We start from the raw sequence: 17863 nt of genomic DNA on the forward strand, positions 1-17863 counted from the left end.
CCCACCCCCTAGCCCCAAATATAATCCACTCTACATTATTTTTATCATAGGAGTATGCAATGAGGGTTGTAGAGTGGGTCTGCTTTTTTAGGAGAAAGGTTACTTTGTTTTTTCATGAGAGCTGAGGCTGAGTGCTGCTTTCTTGAAATTATGTCTCTTTTCTTGATATATGTTAGGCCATTGTAACTATATTGTGACCAAGAGTATGACAGTGTTTTGTTAAGGGCCTGCATATTTGTGTTTCCTTCTTGGTGTGAGGCCCATAGACCCTAAGGTCAAACAACAGTGATCCCCCAAAAAATACCTGAATGGGAAACCAACAAGCCTTGGTTTTTCTCTTCCAGAACTGGCTCCTCCACCTCACTTGAGCTGCACCAGCTGTCCTACTCCCTTCTGCTTGAGCTTAAGGGGTCCTCTGTGGTCTAGCAAAAAAGCGGTGAACCCCCCCGAAGTTATTGAATGGGAAACCAACAAGCTTTGGTTTTTCCCTTCCAGAACTGACTCCTCTGCCTCACTTGAGCTGCTCCAGTTGTCCTGCTCCTTTCCGTTTGAACTTAAGTGGTACCGCGTGGTTTAGTGAAACAGCATTGGTCCTCCCAAAGTACCTAGTTAATTGACTGAAACAGATCCGTGGCTGTTGACGACATGGCGGTTGCTGATGTCACAGTGCCACATTCTTCTTCCTAATGACTAACTTCTCATAAAATTTGTTCAGCATGTAGATTGAACAGGTTTGGAAAAAGGATACAGCCCTGATGAACACCTTCCTTGATTTTAAAACATGCAGTATTTCCTTGCTGTGTTTGGACAAAAGCTTGTTGCTCTAGGTATAATAAGTTTTGTATAAGCACAGATTATCAAGATTTAATGAAATACTTCAAACCTGGATGAAATTAGAACAAATTATGCTGAGCAGTAGAAGTCACTCACAGAAAGACAATTGTGATATAAGACTACCAATATTAAAAAATATACAATATACATACAGAAAATATTAGTCTTAGCGGGTTAAAAAAAAAGATGAGAGTTGAGGGGGATAAGAACACAAAAGAAGTGAAAAATAAAATGATTTTTTAAAATACATAAAATGGATAATAAATTTTATATACATAATTGTTTCAAAGATAAATTATACCTTCCTAGTATTCTCATCTCTGTTATGTAACTGTAAATTGAGAGAATGAAAGGGAAGAGGAATGAGGGAAATATGGAGGAAAAAGTTAAAGGCATTGATTCTTCTATCTTTTATATATTTTTGCTTGCAAAGGCTTTTAATTTTTATGCCCTTTGTTAATTTATTTACATATCACTTTTGGATTTTAGTTCTTGTTTAAGAATTTGTTACTCAATAGTCAGATTTTACTATTTTTATAATTTAATTTTTATCTATATCCAGTGTATATTATTTTACCCCATATAGACAATTTATTCTAACAATATTTATGAAGACATGTATTTTATCTCCATTATTTTTAAATGTATATTTTGCTATATTGTATTTTCTTATTTATACAGAATCTAGTTCTAAAGTTTCTATTTGATTTTTTTGCTTAGATTAAATTTTTATTGCACATTTTGAATTTTTTTATTATTTTTAATTTTAATGAAAGTTTACAGACTTTGGATTTCCATTGTTTCATTAATGCACTTTTCTCCCTGCCCATCTCTCCCCCCTCCCCAATTCACTCTTCTTTTTGAAAAAGTCAAATAAAAATTTTATTGTTATACAGTCCCTCCCTCCAAGTCTACTCCACTATGCAACCTTCTGGACTCCTGTCATGACAATAATACCTAATCACATATCACTTTTAAACAGTTCTCGCCCTCATCCGTTTCAATGCAGTGTACATTATTCACCCCCTCTTTCTTCTTCTCCCCCCAACCCCTGTAGATCTTGACCACATGCTTTACTTCCTGTTCTAATTTTTCAGACTTGTTTAAATTTTTTTTCTACCTTTATTCTGTACAAATTTTAGAATCCAGTTATTAAAGATTCCTACTGTTCTTAAATATTTTTTTACATTCTAGAATAGTCATTTATTCAGATTTTCTTATGTATCTTTAGGTAAAATGATAAGCATTCATGAAAGTTTTGGCACATTTTGTTAGATTTATTCCCAAGTGCTTAATAATATTAATACAGCTCTTTTCATCTCTTCTTTTATGGTATAGATTTTTGTATTCTTAAAACTTCACTCTGAACTTGACACGTTATAGGTACCCAAAGTTATTTTTTACTTAATAAACAAATGAAAATTTGCTTGTAGATATAAATAAAAAGTGAAAAGTGTGAGCAAGGTCTCAACATACTATCAAAATAAGTATTTCAAATTATTTTTCAAGAGAGAATATATATTTGTACTTGAAATTTTGGCATTTTTCACATGCTATACTTTCTTGTATCATATGCTTACTGTATTCATTTCACATTTATAATATTCTAAGCTTTGTCATCTCTATGTCTGCTGTGATCTTTGTTATTAAATCAGTTATATAGATGATCGGATGTGAGAATTTCTCAATTTGACCTCAAAAAATGTCTTTCACATCTGTTTGCTCCTCATTTCCATTGCCTTTGCCTATCTTTCTTTAAATTTAAACAATGTTAAAATTTCTCTCTGCTGACAAACTGGGATCAAGCTTAGAAGCACTAGTCCAGGGTATAAAGAGGCTGCCAAATACAACCAGAAATGTACCATCTGAAGAGGATAAAATTGATGCATGGGACCTTCTAAAGATTAAATTCCTGTGTACATCAAAACCTTTTTTCCAACAGGGTGAAAAGAAAACCTATAGACTGGGAACAAACATTTGGTAATACCATCTCAGATAAGAGTCTTATAACAAAAGTTTAACAGAATACTCCTGGACTTCCACAAGAAAAAAGACTGATAACCCAATTACAAAATAGACCCCCCCAAAAAAAAATGGAAAGAATTTTCACAGAAAAAGATACCCAAGTGGCAAACAGACACATGAAAAAATGCACCAAATCACTGGCAATAAGAGAGCAAATCAAAACCACAATGGGGTACCATCTCACTCCAGTAACAGTGGCAAAGTTTGAAAGGAACTCTTTTACGTTGTTGGTGGGATTGTAAAATGGTGCAACCATTCTAGGAGGCAGTTTGACGCTTCCTCCAAAGGCTGAACATAGACATTCCATATGACCCAGCCATTCCACTACTTGGAATATAAGACCTGGAAAATGAGACCTGAGGCACAAACAGAGATTTGTATACCAAATGTTCATAGCAGCATTATTCACCATCACAAGAAAATGGAAACAGCCCAAATGTCCAATCACAAATGAATGGATTGGTAAATTATGGTACATTCACACAATGAAATACTCCAGCACAAAGGAGCAATGATTTTGTACATTATTACCTAACTTGGGAGGGACTGGAGAGCATTATGCTGAGTGAACTACCTCAGTCCCACAAAGATAAATATTGTATAAAACCATTATTGTAGAATGAGTATGAGGATCCAAGAGGAGTGGGAAAGGGTGGAAGCAGAGAAATGAGGATGTGTAAGGGGGGAGGGGTAGACGATAGAGGGTAGAGGGTTGATGGGTAGAGGGTGAGGGAAATTGTAAAAATCTGTTCTCAAAAACAATGTATTCAAATTTTGTAAATAAACTAGTATAAAATGTTTTTAAAAATTTCTCTATGCTGTTTCTCCTGTGCTGTTAGTCTCTTGCTGCTGAAATGTATCTTCCATATTTCCTTACAAACCTATCTTACTTTAAGGAAAAGATAATAAACCTTTTACCTTTCTTCTGTTTACAGAACAAACTTAAATTCTCTGTCTTAGGAATGTGCTTTGATAATCTCCTTTCCACCTGATTTTTAGTCATTTATTTATCCAAAGCTCTTAACACACTGAGCTTCTTACCCTTTCTCAGATATACGGACTCTTGGGCTGTGCAGATGCATTTCCTCTCTCAGAATTGACCTTTCTCTACCTGGAAATACTTGCTTATCTTTTGTGAAACAGTTTAAATGTTGTCTCTCAGTGCAGCTTTGACTAGATAAGAAATAAAGTCCTTGCCACCTATTTTCTGTATCCACATCATTTTGCCTGTATGAAATGTCATTGAGTCCACAAACTTGTATTTATTTGTTTCTAAATCTGCCCACCTTTCTGGATTATAAACTCTGTGCTGGGATGAGTTCTCATTTATTTTTTTTTCCAAGTTTCTTGATACACAATTTTACCATTCAATAAAGTTTACACATTTTAAATATATTGTTCAGTTCAGTGAATTGAGACAAATGTATATAGTTGTGAAGCTATACACTTGGTTTGGCATGTATCCATGGAATGTGTAGATCATATATGTGGTCTTCGATATATATAACTTATTTCCTTACATAAGTCACTGGAGATTCATGTATATTGTGAAATGTATTAGGAGTTCCTTTTTATTGCAGGATGATACTCCATCGTATAGATATGCCACAGTGCACTCATTCACTTGCTGATGGAAATCTGACTTTTTAGTCTTGACTGATTTAAAGCTGGTGTGAACCTGTGTTTCACTTCTCTTAGAGAAATACTTTTGAGTAGATGGTATGAAGGTCAGATGATACATTAACTGTATTATACAACTATTTCTTTTAATCACTGCCAAATTTTCTTCACAATAGGAATTTGCCACTTCTCACTCTTGTCCTCCCTTTTATAATCTTTGGTCTATTTGCTTGTTTCAGTCCTTTCATATGAGATTATGCATTATTTGTGTGTCTGTGATGGTCCGTGAGATTAATCCATGTTGTAGTAGGTGTAAGGACTTTATTCCTAGTATTAGCCTTTTGTATATATGTACTATGTTTTGTTTATTCAGTCATTATTTTATCTGTTTCTGCTTATTTTTATTTTTTATATTTCTACAGTTATTTGTATGTATTGCTTTACTCTTTCTTACTGTGAATTGAGTTAAAGGTAATTTTCCATTCAACCATTCATAGTTTTGCTTTGTAATATTGATTGCAGTCCTCATTATGTGTTTTTTTCTACTTCCACCCTGTATTTAATATTTCCAATTCTCTTTAATTCCTACCCTTCCTACATTCTGAGCTTTATCCCTGGACAAATGCCATTACATGCTTGATTATGCTAAGCAATATTTACCTCTTTGGTGTTATTTTTTCAGATTATAAACCTGTCTGTTCTTGGCTCACGTGTGGGTCATGGGATTCATTTCAGTAACAGAACTGAATGATGTCTGTGGGCCATAGTCTCAGAGGTTCCACTAATCGCTATCAGACTAATAAACTCGCCCCTTTTCATTTTTAGTTTTGATCCACATTTTTCTCTAGCTTTCTCCAGGACCTCCTATCATGATCCCTTTCACAGTGGTTGGCAATGATAACCAGATATAAACAGTGGAAGTTTCAGGGTGATGGAATCTCAAGTTGGAAGGTCATTAGTACTTGAGACTAATTGCTTCCTTGGTTCTCTGACTCTTCTTTGCTTTCCTTTGCTCCAGGTAGGAGAAACCAATAATTACACCTTAGGTGAGCTCTCACAGCTTTTAATGGATTGTTTGGTTTGGGGTTTATTTTTTCCCTCTCACAACTTTTCAAGACTTAATTGCTACTCACCAAAATAAGATGTAAAACATTTTCTTAGTGGTCTATATTATGCCATTTGAATTGGAGACTATGAACTTGAGACTGTGATCCTTAGCCCTTAGACATAGTGATGAATTTTTTGCCCATTGATCCTGATAGGTATTTCAATTGCTTTCATCTTCTGACTGTTGTGAGTAGTGCTGCTGTGAGCATTCACCGGTGCATAGGTGTCAGTGTCATGTTGTTGTAGTTAAATGCTGTCAAGTACGACTCCTAGGAACCTGATGAACAAACACTTCTGAAACCTGCCCTATCCTGCGCCATCCTCACAATCTGACACACTCAAGCCTATTGCTGCAGAGACTGTGTCAGCAGCCCACCTGGGTTGAGGATTTTCTTCTACACTGACATCCCTTCACCTTTCCATGCATGTTGGCCCTCTCCAAGGAATAACCTCTCCTAGCAACATGCCCAAACTATGTGAGACAAAGCTTTATCGTCTTTGCCTGCAAGGAGCACTCTGGCTGCAGCTTTTCCAAGACAGATTTGTTTGTTCTTTTGAAATATTCAGCACTGTGATCCAACACCACAATTCAAAGGCATCAGCTCCTCTGTCATCTTTAGTAATTGTCCAGCTATCAGATGCTTACCAAGTGATTAAAAAGACCATGGGCTGAATCAGGCATATTTGAGTCCTCAGACTAACTTTATTGCTCCTCAATTATTTGGAGAAGTCCCTGACAGCAGACTTTCCCACTGCAATATGTCTCCTGATCTCCTGACTCCCAGTACCAAGTATATTGATTGTGAGTCCAAGTAAGATGAAGTCGTTGACAGGCTCAGTCATTTCTTCATCTGTCATGATATTGCCAGCAGTCTAGTGGTGATCATTTTTATTTTCTTGACATTGCGTTAGATCCTATAGCTCTTTTGTATTCCTTTTAGTATTTACATAGAAGTGTAATTACTGGGATGTATTGTAGCTGCATTTAAATTTTTGGGGGGGAATATTATTTTATGTTACTGCTAGATATTAAGAAGTGTTCCAGTTTCCTTGATTCTTGCCAACATTTGTTCCTTTTCTTTTGGTAATAATACTATTATTATTATTATTATTATTATATACATACATATATATATAATGCCTAGCCATTCTAGTATCATCTCCTTGACCTGTAGTTGAACATTGTTTCATGTGCATTTTGATTATTTGAAAATCCACCTTTGTGAAATGTCTTAAGTACTTTGCTCATTTTGAATTTTTTTTTTAAATTTTATTTACTTACTATTAAGTTGAATATACATTTAGGATACTAGGCCTTTATCATGTATATGGTTCTTGAAGATTTTTCCCCCCAGTCTCTATCTTATTTTTTTAAATACAATTTTTTAGTTTAATTGTGATTTTAACAAAAGTTTACAGAAAAGTTAGATATTCATTCATTGTTGCACATTGTATTTTTATTCTTTTAAGTCTTTTTATAAGTATTTCATTTTTATTAATTCCCAGTTTCCTATTGTTTTCTTTTGATTGTGGATTCATTGTTGTATTTGATAATTGTCATTTAAAAAAATAACCAAAAATGGTCCCAAATCATTGCTGCTATATTTTCTTCCAACAGTTGTACTGTTTTAGGTTTAACATTTAGTTCCTTGATCCATTTTTAATTAATTTTGTGTATGTTGTGAGGTATGCATCTTGCTTACTTTTCCTGCATTTGGAAATCCAGTGGCTTTTTATCAGAATATTGCCTTAAATTATGTTCAGTATTGAAGTGTATTGTTCAATTGAAGTTTGAAGTTAGGTTCTGTTGAGGTGAGTACAACTCATAGTAACCCTGTGAACAACATATCTGAACCCTGACCTGTCCTGTGCCATCTTCACAATCTCTGACATGCTCAAGTGCATCGCTGCAGTTACTGTGTTAATCTGTCTAGTTGAGGATTTTCCTCTCTTTTGCTGATCCTTTGCCTTTCACCTTCCCAAGCATGATGTCCTTCTCCAAGGAATAGCCTCTCCTAACAACGTGTCCAAAGGATGTGAGACGAAGCTTCATCATCTTTGTAATGAGCACTCAAGCTGCAACCCCTCCAAAACATACCAGTTTGTTCTTTTGCCATCCATGGGATATTCAGTACTCTTCTCCACAACACCACAACTGTCATCCTTAGTCATTGTCCAGCTCTCAGATGTATATCGACTGAAAAGACCATGGCCTGAAGGAGGTCTACCTTAGTCCGCAAGCTAACATCATTGCTCTGCAGTAATTTAGAGAAGTCCCTTGACTGCAAAATTTTCCAGTGCATTTTGTTTCCTTAACTCCTGGCTGTTGATACCAAGGATGATAATTGTGAATCCAAGTAAGATGAAATCGTTGAGTTTACTCTTTTCTCCATCTATCATGATATTGTCTGTAAGCTCAGTGATGAGGGTTAATTGGTTGGTTTGGTTGGTTGTTTTTTGTTGTTGTTTTTTTTTGATGTTGAGATGCAGTCCATATTTTGCAGCAAATGTTTCAAGTCCCCCAGGTTTCAGCAAGCAAGATTGTGTCATCTGCATAATACAAGTTTGGAGTTAAGTGCACCTTACTCTTTAAACTGAAATCTTACCCTTTGGCATTTGGTCCTTGATGGCAGACTTGCCCAAGGCAAATGTCTTATGATTTCTTGACTGCTGCTACCATATTGATTATGCATCCAAGTAAAATTAAATCATTGATGTCATTCTTTTCACCATCTATTATGTTGTTGCTTATGGGTCCGGTTGTGAAAATGTTTGTTTTCTTGATATTGAGGAGTGATTCATATTAAAAGCTGTCATCTTTGATCTTCTGCCTCATATATGTTTCAAGTTCTCTTAACTTTCTGCAAGATGCAGGTTGTTGTTGAGCCTTCCTGCAGTCCTGATGCCACATTCCTTTTATCATATAGTCATGTGCCTCAGATGAGTTGCTTAGCATTCATACTGAAGGTTGTTTTTGTTGTCATGTGCTGTTGAGTCACTTGCAACTCATAGTGACCCTATGTCCTGCTCTATCATGTGCCAACCTCATTGACACATCTACCCCCATTACCCCAGTCACTGAGTCAGTCCACCTCATCGAGTGTCTTCCTGTCCTACACTATCCCTCCACCCCTCCAAGCATGATGTCCCTCTTCAAGGACTGATCCCTGCTTGTAACATGCCCAGAGTATTTCAGACAAAGCCTCCGAATCCTTGCCTCCAAGGAAATGCCTGGTATCACCTTCTCCAGGATGAACCTCTTTGTTCTAATAGTTCATGGTGTATTCAATACTCTTCTCTTACACCATAGTTCAGAGGCATCAATTCTGTCATCTCTCATCATTATCCAGCTTTCTGATACATAGCAAGTAATTGCAAAGACCATGACCTGTATCTGACACACCTTAATCTCTAGATTGACATTGTTACTCTTCAGTACTCTGAAGAGGTCCCTGATAGCAGATTTTTTCCTAATGCAATTCATCTCTTGATTTCTTGGCTGCTAGCACCAAGAGATTTTTGTTGATTATGGAGACAAGCGAATTGAAGCTGCTAACAATCTGAATCTCTTCACCATCTGTCATGGTGCTGCCAGTTGGCCCAGTGGTGAGAATGTTTGTTTTCTTGATGTTGAGCTTCAATCTATATTGAAGGCTGCAGTCCTTGACCTTCTATAGCAAATGCCTCAGGTCCTTAATCAGTTTAGACAAGCAGTACCGAATGTTGTTATTGTTGTTGTTGTTGTTGTTGTCAGGTGCCATAGAGTAGAACATGACTTGTAGGAACCCTATGAACAAAAGCTCTGAACTGTGTTCTCTCCTGCACCATCCTCACACTTCTTGATACACAAGAGCGCTTTGCAGCAGTCACCCATTGCAGGGTCTTTCTCTCCTTCGCCAACCTTCCACCCTTCCCAACATTATGTTCTTCTCTAAGGAATAGCACCTCCTAACAACATGTCCAAAGTATATGAGGCAAACCCTCATCATTCTTGCCTCTAAGGAGCACTCCGGCTATAGTCTCTACAAGACATATATTTATCTCTTTGTTCTCTTGGCTGTCAATGGATTATTCAGTGCTTTTCTCTAGCACCACAGCTCAAAGGAGTCAATTCGTTTTCTGTCATCCTTACTCATTATCCAGCTCTCAGATGCATAGCTAGTAACTGGAAAGACAAGGGCCTGAATCAGATGCACCTTAGTCTTCAAACTGACGTCACTACTCCTCAATAATTTGGAAAGGTCTTTAAATACAGCTTTTTTCCAGCGCAGTGCGTCTCATTTCCTGACTGCTGGTAATGCAGGCTGTTAATTTTGAATCCAAGCAAGATGAAGCTGTTGACAGTTTCAGTCACCTCTTCATCCATCATGACACTATCTGTCTGTCCAGTGGTAAGAATTTCTTTTTCTTACATTGAGATGCTGAGTGAATTAATTCCGTCTTATAGTCCATTCCTTGATCTTCTGCAACAAGCCCTTCTCACTTTAAGCAAGTAAGGTAGTGTCATCTACATAACGCAAGTTATTGATGAGTCTCCCTCCAATCCTGATGCCACACTCCTACTGATAAGAGTTCAGCTTCTTGGATAATATGCTCAGCATACAGATTGAACAGGTATGGAGAGAAATACAACCCTGGCACACTCCCTTCCCAATTCCAAATCATGCAGTATTCCTGTATTCTGTTCGCACAACAGCCTCCTGGTCCAGGTATAGGTTTCACATGAGCACAATCAAGTGCTCTGGGATTCCTTTTCTTCTCAGTGTCAGCCATAACGTGTCATGAATAGGTACAGTAAAATTATAAAACTCTGACACACACTTCTTCTGATTTTAAACCATGCAGTGGCTCTTTGTTTTGTTCAAATCACTACAAAGAAACTTCTAAGAAATTACAAGTTTCTTAGAAGAACAATTACATGTCCTGAAATTTCTATTCTTCTCAACAGAATAGAATTTTTGCCCATAGAATCCTTTGATATTGAAACTTAAAGCTTGATTTTGTTCTTCAGTTTTTTCAGTGTGGGAAATTAAGAACGTGTTCTGCCTTTTCAATTTTTTAACTCTAGCTCTTTGCACTGGTTTATGCTTTGCTTTATTTTCTCAAGTTTCTCTTTAGAACCTTCTTTTTAGCTCTTGTCTCAGCATTCCTTTCCCTTGTTTTGCCTTCTTCTCATCCAGTTTAAGTTTCAGAGTTTCACCTGCCATCTTTTTAAAAAAATTTTTACTTTATATTAGTTTGAATACAAATTTTGTATACTTTGTGTTTCACACTTTCTTTCATTCACTTTGTTTCATACAATCACTTTCATTTATTATATTTTATAAATTTAATCCTCATTGAATTTTTCCCACCATTACCCCATCTGTTCAGATTCCCGCCAGAACTTTCTCATTTCCTTTACCCCTCCTCTCTCCACCCACCAAATTGTGTGATCCGATGATTTCCTGCCTACCCATTCTTATCTTTCTTTTACCCCTTAACACTTGGATCCCCATACACATTTTACCAGTTACCCTTCCGTTTTTGCAATGATAATTTTTACAATAATTGGTCTTATGTAGTATTTGTCCCTATAAGATGGAATTAATTCACTCAGCATAATGCTCTCCAGTCCTTCCCAAGTTATGTAGTAATTTTCAAATTCATTGTTCCTGCATGCTGTGTAGTATTCTGTTGTGTGTATGTGCCACAATTTCTCAGTCCATTCTATTGTGGTTGGCTATTTGGGCTATTTCCATGTTTTTACGATTGTGAATTACACTGCTGTGAACATTAGTGTGCAGATGTCCATTGGTTGCTCAGTTCTAATTTCCTCAGGGTATATTCCTTGCCGTGAAATAGCTGGGACATATGGAATTTCTATGTTCAACTTTTTGAGGAAATGCCAAACTGCCTTCAAGAGAGATTGTACCATTTTCCAATCCCACCAACAGTGTATGAGAGTTCTATCTCTCTACGTCCTAACATTTATTGCTTGATGATAATCTCATTGTGGTTTTGATTTGCATGTCTCTTCTTGCCAGTGATTTTGAGCATTTCTTTATGTTCTATTGGCCATCCTAACATCTTCCTCTGTGAAAGGTCTTTCCATGTCATTTGCCCATTTTGTAATGAGGCTGTAAGTATTTTTCTTGTGGAGGCCCTATAATATTCTATAAACTTTTGTTATGAGACCCTTCTCTGAAATTGTATTGGCAAATGTGTTTTGTTTGTTTGTTTCTTTGTTGTTTGTGTTTCCCATTTGGTGGGTTTTCTTTTTAGCCTGTTAGAAAAAAAGTATTTGATGCACACTGAGATTTAATCTTTACAAGGTCCCATTTATCTTTTTTTTTCGTCTCTCTCTCCTGGTTGTTTATTTTTTACTGTATCTATGAGCCTCTTTATACCATAGGCTGGGCCTTCTAAACTTGAGCCCACTTTGTCTCTTATGATCTGTATGGTTTTGGGATTTATCACTCGGTCTTTGATCCACCTTGAGCTGATTTTTGTGTATAAATGGTGTGTGTATCCTGCTTCAGCTTTCTGCATGTAGTCCCGTTAGTCAGCACTATTTGTTGAAGAAGTTGTTTCTCCATTTGATAGGTTTTGTTTCCTTGTTGAATATCAGTCAGCCATAGATAGATGGGTTAAGTTCTAGGTTCTCAAGTCTGTTGCATTGGTCTATGTGCCTGTCATTGTATCAGTACCATACTGTTGTGGTTATTACAGCTGTATAGTAGGTTTTGGGATCAGGGAGTACTATGCCTCCCAGTTCAGTCTTGTTTTTGTGAAGTACTTTACTTATTCGTAATCTCTTTCCTTTCCAAATAAACTTGACAGTTGCTTTGTCCATCTCTTTGAAAAATGAATTTGATATCTGTATTTGGATTATGTTAAAAATGTAGATTGCTTTTGGTAGGATTGTCATTTTCACTATATTGAGTCTTCCTATCCATGAACAGGGAACATTTTCCCATTTATCTAGGTCTTTTATTGTTCTTGTAGAAGTGGGTTTTTTGTTTTGTTTTTGTTTTTATTGAAACAATACTGTTTTCATTCAATTGATTGCAAAGTGCCTTCAATGAATAACTTGACACTTATTTAGAAAGAATAACAGGGGTGAACTGAAACATTCTATACTGACAACACATCATGAAATAACAGCATCTTCTATTGTTTAAAATAACAATATACTGGAAAAATATGGCAAATATAAATAAGTCTGTTTTCATGGAGAAAAAATAGGTACACAGTTCAACCACAAACCATAGTTCAATGAGAAGAGCTTTTTCATTTTTCTCTTAAATTAGAAGAAAAACCCCATACCAAGGAAGGCTTGCTAGAGAATTGGGATACAGTTTGCTTAGTTAGCTAAGGATACCCCTGTTTAAATAAATACATGAAATGAAACAACAGAAAGAGTACTTGAATAGATACACCTTTGTGAGATAAAATGCAAATGTTGAAAGTCAACCATCAGTACACATATTATAGCCAAAATTAACTTTGTTCGTATGTATCAACATATTTTATACCAATCCAGTGCCTGTACCTAACCTAGCTGGGTGCTAAGGTGAAGTTGACGGGGATAGAGAAAGGAAAATAAAGTGTGGCCCTCAAAGACAACTCCAGAAAATTAGCAAGAGAGAATACAAGAAAAAGGGAGCGAGTGGGCGTGCAGTACCTTTCTCTGAGCGCCTCCCACTCCACCGGCAGGCACTGTGCAAGGTGCTGGCTCGCAATCGTTTCACTGGGGCCATGTTGCCTTACCTCAGTCTCTGCCCGAGTCTGCCTTAGAATGTAAATATTTTCTCCATTCAACTTTTCTCTTTCATCTCCAGGACCAAACATAGGGGGGAAAAAAAATTATACACACACACACACACACACACGCGTACGTGAGTGTGTGTGTCAATTGACAGACATTTTTGGTGTTGTTTTTCATACTGAGGATTACAAGAGGGTGAGTGCAAGTGTGTTCAGGAGGGCGGGGTGGGACACAAGTAACATGCAAACCAGAATTTGCTGTCAGCAGTCTGGGACAGTTCTGCCAATCTCATTTCTCAGAGAAATCTTTGTAGCATCATCTTTCATATTATAATTTTTCTTCCTTTCTTCGTTTATATTCTGTCTTCTTCTTGCTCTTCCATACATGATGGGTTAAAACTCAAAGAATCTGATTCAACGTAAAAGGAGGCTTGCCTCTCTTACCAAATTTCTTGTATTAAAGTGAACTTCTCATAGAAATGTTTTATAGTTTTCTTTGTACAGGTCATTTGTGTCTCTAGTTAGGTTTATTCCTAAGTATCTCATTGTGGTTGGCTTTTATAAATAGTATTGCTTTCTTGGTTTTCTTCTCTGAGTTCTCTTTGTTACTGTAGATTTTTGGATATTGATCTTAGATCCTGCCACTCTACTAAATTGTCCTACTAGCTCTAACAGTTTTTTTGTTGAATCTTTGGAGTTTTCTGTGTACATTATCATATCATCTGCATATATGGACAGTTTAACTACCTCTTTGCTTATCTGGTTGATTTTTATTTTTTTCTCTTCTAATGTTGCCCTAGCAAAAACTTTATATACAATTTGAATGGAAGTAGTGACAATAGGCATCTTTGTCTGGTTCCTGTTCTCAAGAGAATGTATTTCGTTTTTCTCCATTGAGATGATATTGGCTCTTGGTTTTGAGTATATACTTTCCACAATGTTGAGGAAATTCCCTTCTATTCCTATTTTTTTTAGTGTTTTACTCAGGAAATTTGTTGGATTTTGTCATATATATAACTCTTCTGCATCAATTGCTGCAATCATATGCTTCTTGTTATTTTCTTTGTTAATGTGAGGAATTATGTTGAATGTTTTTCTTACATTAAACCATCTTTGCATACCTGTTATGAATCCAGTTGGTTATGATGAATTTTTTTAATGTGTTGTTTGATTCTATTGGCCAGGATTTTGTTAAAGAATTTTGCATCTGTATTCAAGAAAGGTATTGCTCTGTAGTTTTCCTCTCATACATATCTCATGTTAATAAGCTTTAATCTAATGTGTTACTGCTATTATTATCAGCGAACTACTATCTATTAGATCAATTAAAAGTTTAAATTTTTTAAAAATTTTTTCTTTATTTCTTCTCTGTCAAAAGGCATTTTCTTTATGTATATCTGAGTTTGTGATTTGTAAAGTTTTCCTTCTCTTGAAGCATTTCTTTTACTATTTCCTACAAGATACGTCTAGCAGTAACACATTTCTTCATATCTCATTTGTCTGAAAATATATGTTGTTGGTGTTTTTTCCCTCCTTTTTCAGAATAATTGATTTTTTTTTCTTCTCTCAACACTTAAATATACTGTCAGTTTTCCGGGTGGATATGTAAGGCCATCTTGTCTCCTTTGTCTTACTCTGTCTTCTATCCCCACATCCTATCAGCCGTTAGCTCTACTGTCTAAATATTCAATATCATCACCTTTACATGTTTATCCAAGTCTTCATCTTACTTCACTTACCTCAGTTGTCTCAGTAGGCTCTTTCCACGACTTACTATCAGTTCACCACACAGAAGACAGATATCTCTACTTCTTTTTCCCTTTACATCCTTACAAGCACATCCGTTTTTCACAAATAAACAGAATGTCCTTCGTGTAACCCTTTGATTATATAGTCATTTGTGACTGGCACAGGACTTTCATACTCTTCTTCATATATTATAAACATATGAACTGTCATGTCTTAAGCTAGTTGTGCTTTCTGCCTTTTTCTTTCCACTGTTCTTCTTTTTCTGAATATCTGAACAGGTCATTCCCACATTTCATTCTAGACTCTGCTTAGATGTGTTTTATTGACCACTCATATATCAAGCTTTCTACTTGTCTCATGTGAACAACAGTCTACATGTATAATTGTAGATTGTTTCATTTGGTTTTTCTCCTGTGAAACTATAGAGGTGATACTGTACATGCCAGTAATTTTGGTTGTATTTAGCAGAATTTCACAGGAACTGTATTTCCTGCTTCTCTAAGATTCCACTGTTAAAGTAAATGAATTTTGATTTTGAGCAACAGATTTTGTTTTGTTTTTTCACTTACAGATCTTGATGATGTCAGGAAGTACAAGCCAGGTTACTTGGAAGCTACACTTAATTGGTTTAGAGTTTATAAAGTGCCTGAAGGAAAACCAGAAAACAAGTTTGCTTTTAATGGAGAATTCAAAAATAAGGTGAGGTTGATAATTTTTATTTTTAAATATACTTTCAGGTATGATACTTCCATTTCAAGAGTTTCTAATGTAAATGTTTGTATGTAGAATGATTAAAAATTATTTAGACTAATCATCATAGTTGTTGTTATTATGTCTACCAATAAGTCGGAATCAACCCATTGGGATTTCAGAGGCAGTTAGTTTCATGGGAGGAAATTGCCCATCCTTCTCCTGCAGAGCAGCTGGTGGATTTGAACAGAAGCCTTTGAGATTGCAGTGCAGCTTCTTGCCATTAGGCCACCAGAGCTCTACCATTATAGTTAGAGGTATTATTATTTCTATTTAAACTTTTAACTCTTTATTTATTTCTTTCTAAGTCAATCAGTGAGGCTTCAAAAAGTCTTTTGGCCTCCTTCATTTCAGAAAAAATGAAAGCATTTACGACCAATTTAATTTTACAAAATTATATTAAATAATTCCATCCTTTTATTATTTTCGGAAGGAGAAAATTAGTGCATAAGGGACTTCTCTCCTAAGAGTTTTATTCTATCATAACAGAAATAATCTGCTTAACAATTAAGAAGGCAATTGAATTGTCTGTAATAGAATTTTTCTATTAGAGTGACACAGAATTATCATAGAGTATCTTTGTTACGATGGAAATGTTGAAAATAGCCCAAATATCTCTAAAATATATGGTGCATATGTAGACTAACAGACAAGTTGAACAGTATATATTAAACAATAAGATTATATCCACAACCATATAGGTTGAGCAGATGATATTTCTACATATGTATGTGCTGTAAACAGATCTATGTATATAGTAGCACAAACAGAACAGTTTATAAAGAATAGATATCAAACAGTTTTGAGAAATGAGTGAGTGAGCTTGGCAACTCAGGAACAGATCAAGAGGTACCTCAGTGTCAATTGGAGCAGCATGGTAGATGAAGACAATGCTCTCCATCCTACTTTGGTATTAATTGGGGTCTTGAAAGCTTGCTAATAGCCATTGAAGTAGCAACTATTGGTCTCTCCTTTTCTGCAGCAAAGTGTAAAGAGTGTGAAAGACCGGTGGGTCATGTGAACTTCAGTCTCTATGACTCTAAGGTCAGCGAAACTAGTTGATGGCTGACTACCACTTCTGATCAATTTGCAAGGATCACAGTACAAGATCCTTGATGAAGTAAGGAAGAGACAAAGACCAAAACTAGAAGCACAAAAAATAATATACTTACTGCTTTGAGAAAGATGAGTGGAACCCCTAAAACTCTGGTCTTTAGTTATCCTTCAAGCCTGAAACTGAAAGCATCCCTGTGATTTAATTTTTAGCTTTACAATAGACAGATGTGTAAAGTGATCAGTAACACCAGAGGTATACACTTCTTAGAACAATCAACCCTATAAGACCAAAAAAGAAGCATTTTCCTAGGAAAAAAGTTCAAGAAGTGATAAGAAACAGGATAATTGGGAATAAGAAACAAAGAGGAAATGGGAAGCATTCTGTTATAATGTAGACTGTAATCAGTAAGCATGTTTGAATTATTGAATGAAAAGTCAATTGACAGTTACACTAAAATTATACTAAAAAGCTAATAAAAAATAATATCGCTAAATAAAATAACTGTTAGAAAACTGACAAATTCTATGAGTTTTCCTTTATCTAAGAAATCTCTTAACTGTGTACCTATGTGCTTTGTTCAGTATGTATGTGATAAGCCTGTACATTCATATGCCTTCCTATATGCATATATGTGTTTCTATCTATGTAATTGCACATCTGTTTTTGGGGATTTCTCATCACTGTTGCAAAATGATACATGTTATATCATTTGCTGAAGTTTTCCTTACTGAATTGAGCTCTCTTATTGTTGTTGTTGTTGTTATGTGCAGTCGAGTTGCTTGCGACTCATATCGACCCTATGTACAACAGCCCTAAACTCCACTCTGTCCTGTGCCAATCGCATTGTCTCTGATACTCCCATCCTGATTATCCTGCGCTGTCCCTCCACCCTCCCAAGCATGATGTCCTTCTCCAAGGACCGGTCTCTCCTCATAACATGTCCAAAGTATGTTAGACGGAGCCTAAGAATCC

The 17863-nt window shown here is 35.9% G+C and overlaps 1 protein-coding gene and 1 pseudogene across 1 annotated transcript in view; one reads left to right on the top strand and one right to left on the bottom strand.

Annotated features, from left to right (window-relative positions):
* The window catches only part of LOC102857725, a 23827-nt pseudogene extending 10408 nt beyond the window's left edge, over positions 1-13419 (bottom strand).
* Positions 1-17863, top strand: part of PPA2 (pyrophosphatase (inorganic) 2) — a 175186-nt gene that overhangs the window by 100785 nt on the left and 56538 nt on the right. The window contains exon 8 of the mRNA XM_006881156.1: positions 15656-15783. Coding sequence (XP_006881218.1) covers positions 15656-15783 — 128 coding nt within the window. The remainder of the gene's footprint in view (positions 1-15655; positions 15784-17863) is intronic.

Source organism: Elephantulus edwardii, unplaced genomic scaffold, assembly GCF_000299155.1.
Source record: "Elephantulus edwardii isolate Elephantulus edwardi_28Jun2011 unplaced genomic scaffold, EleEdw1.0 scaffold00012, whole genome shotgun sequence".
In the NCBI taxonomy this organism is placed as follows: Eukaryota; Metazoa; Chordata; class Mammalia; order Macroscelidea; family Macroscelididae; genus Elephantulus; species Elephantulus edwardii.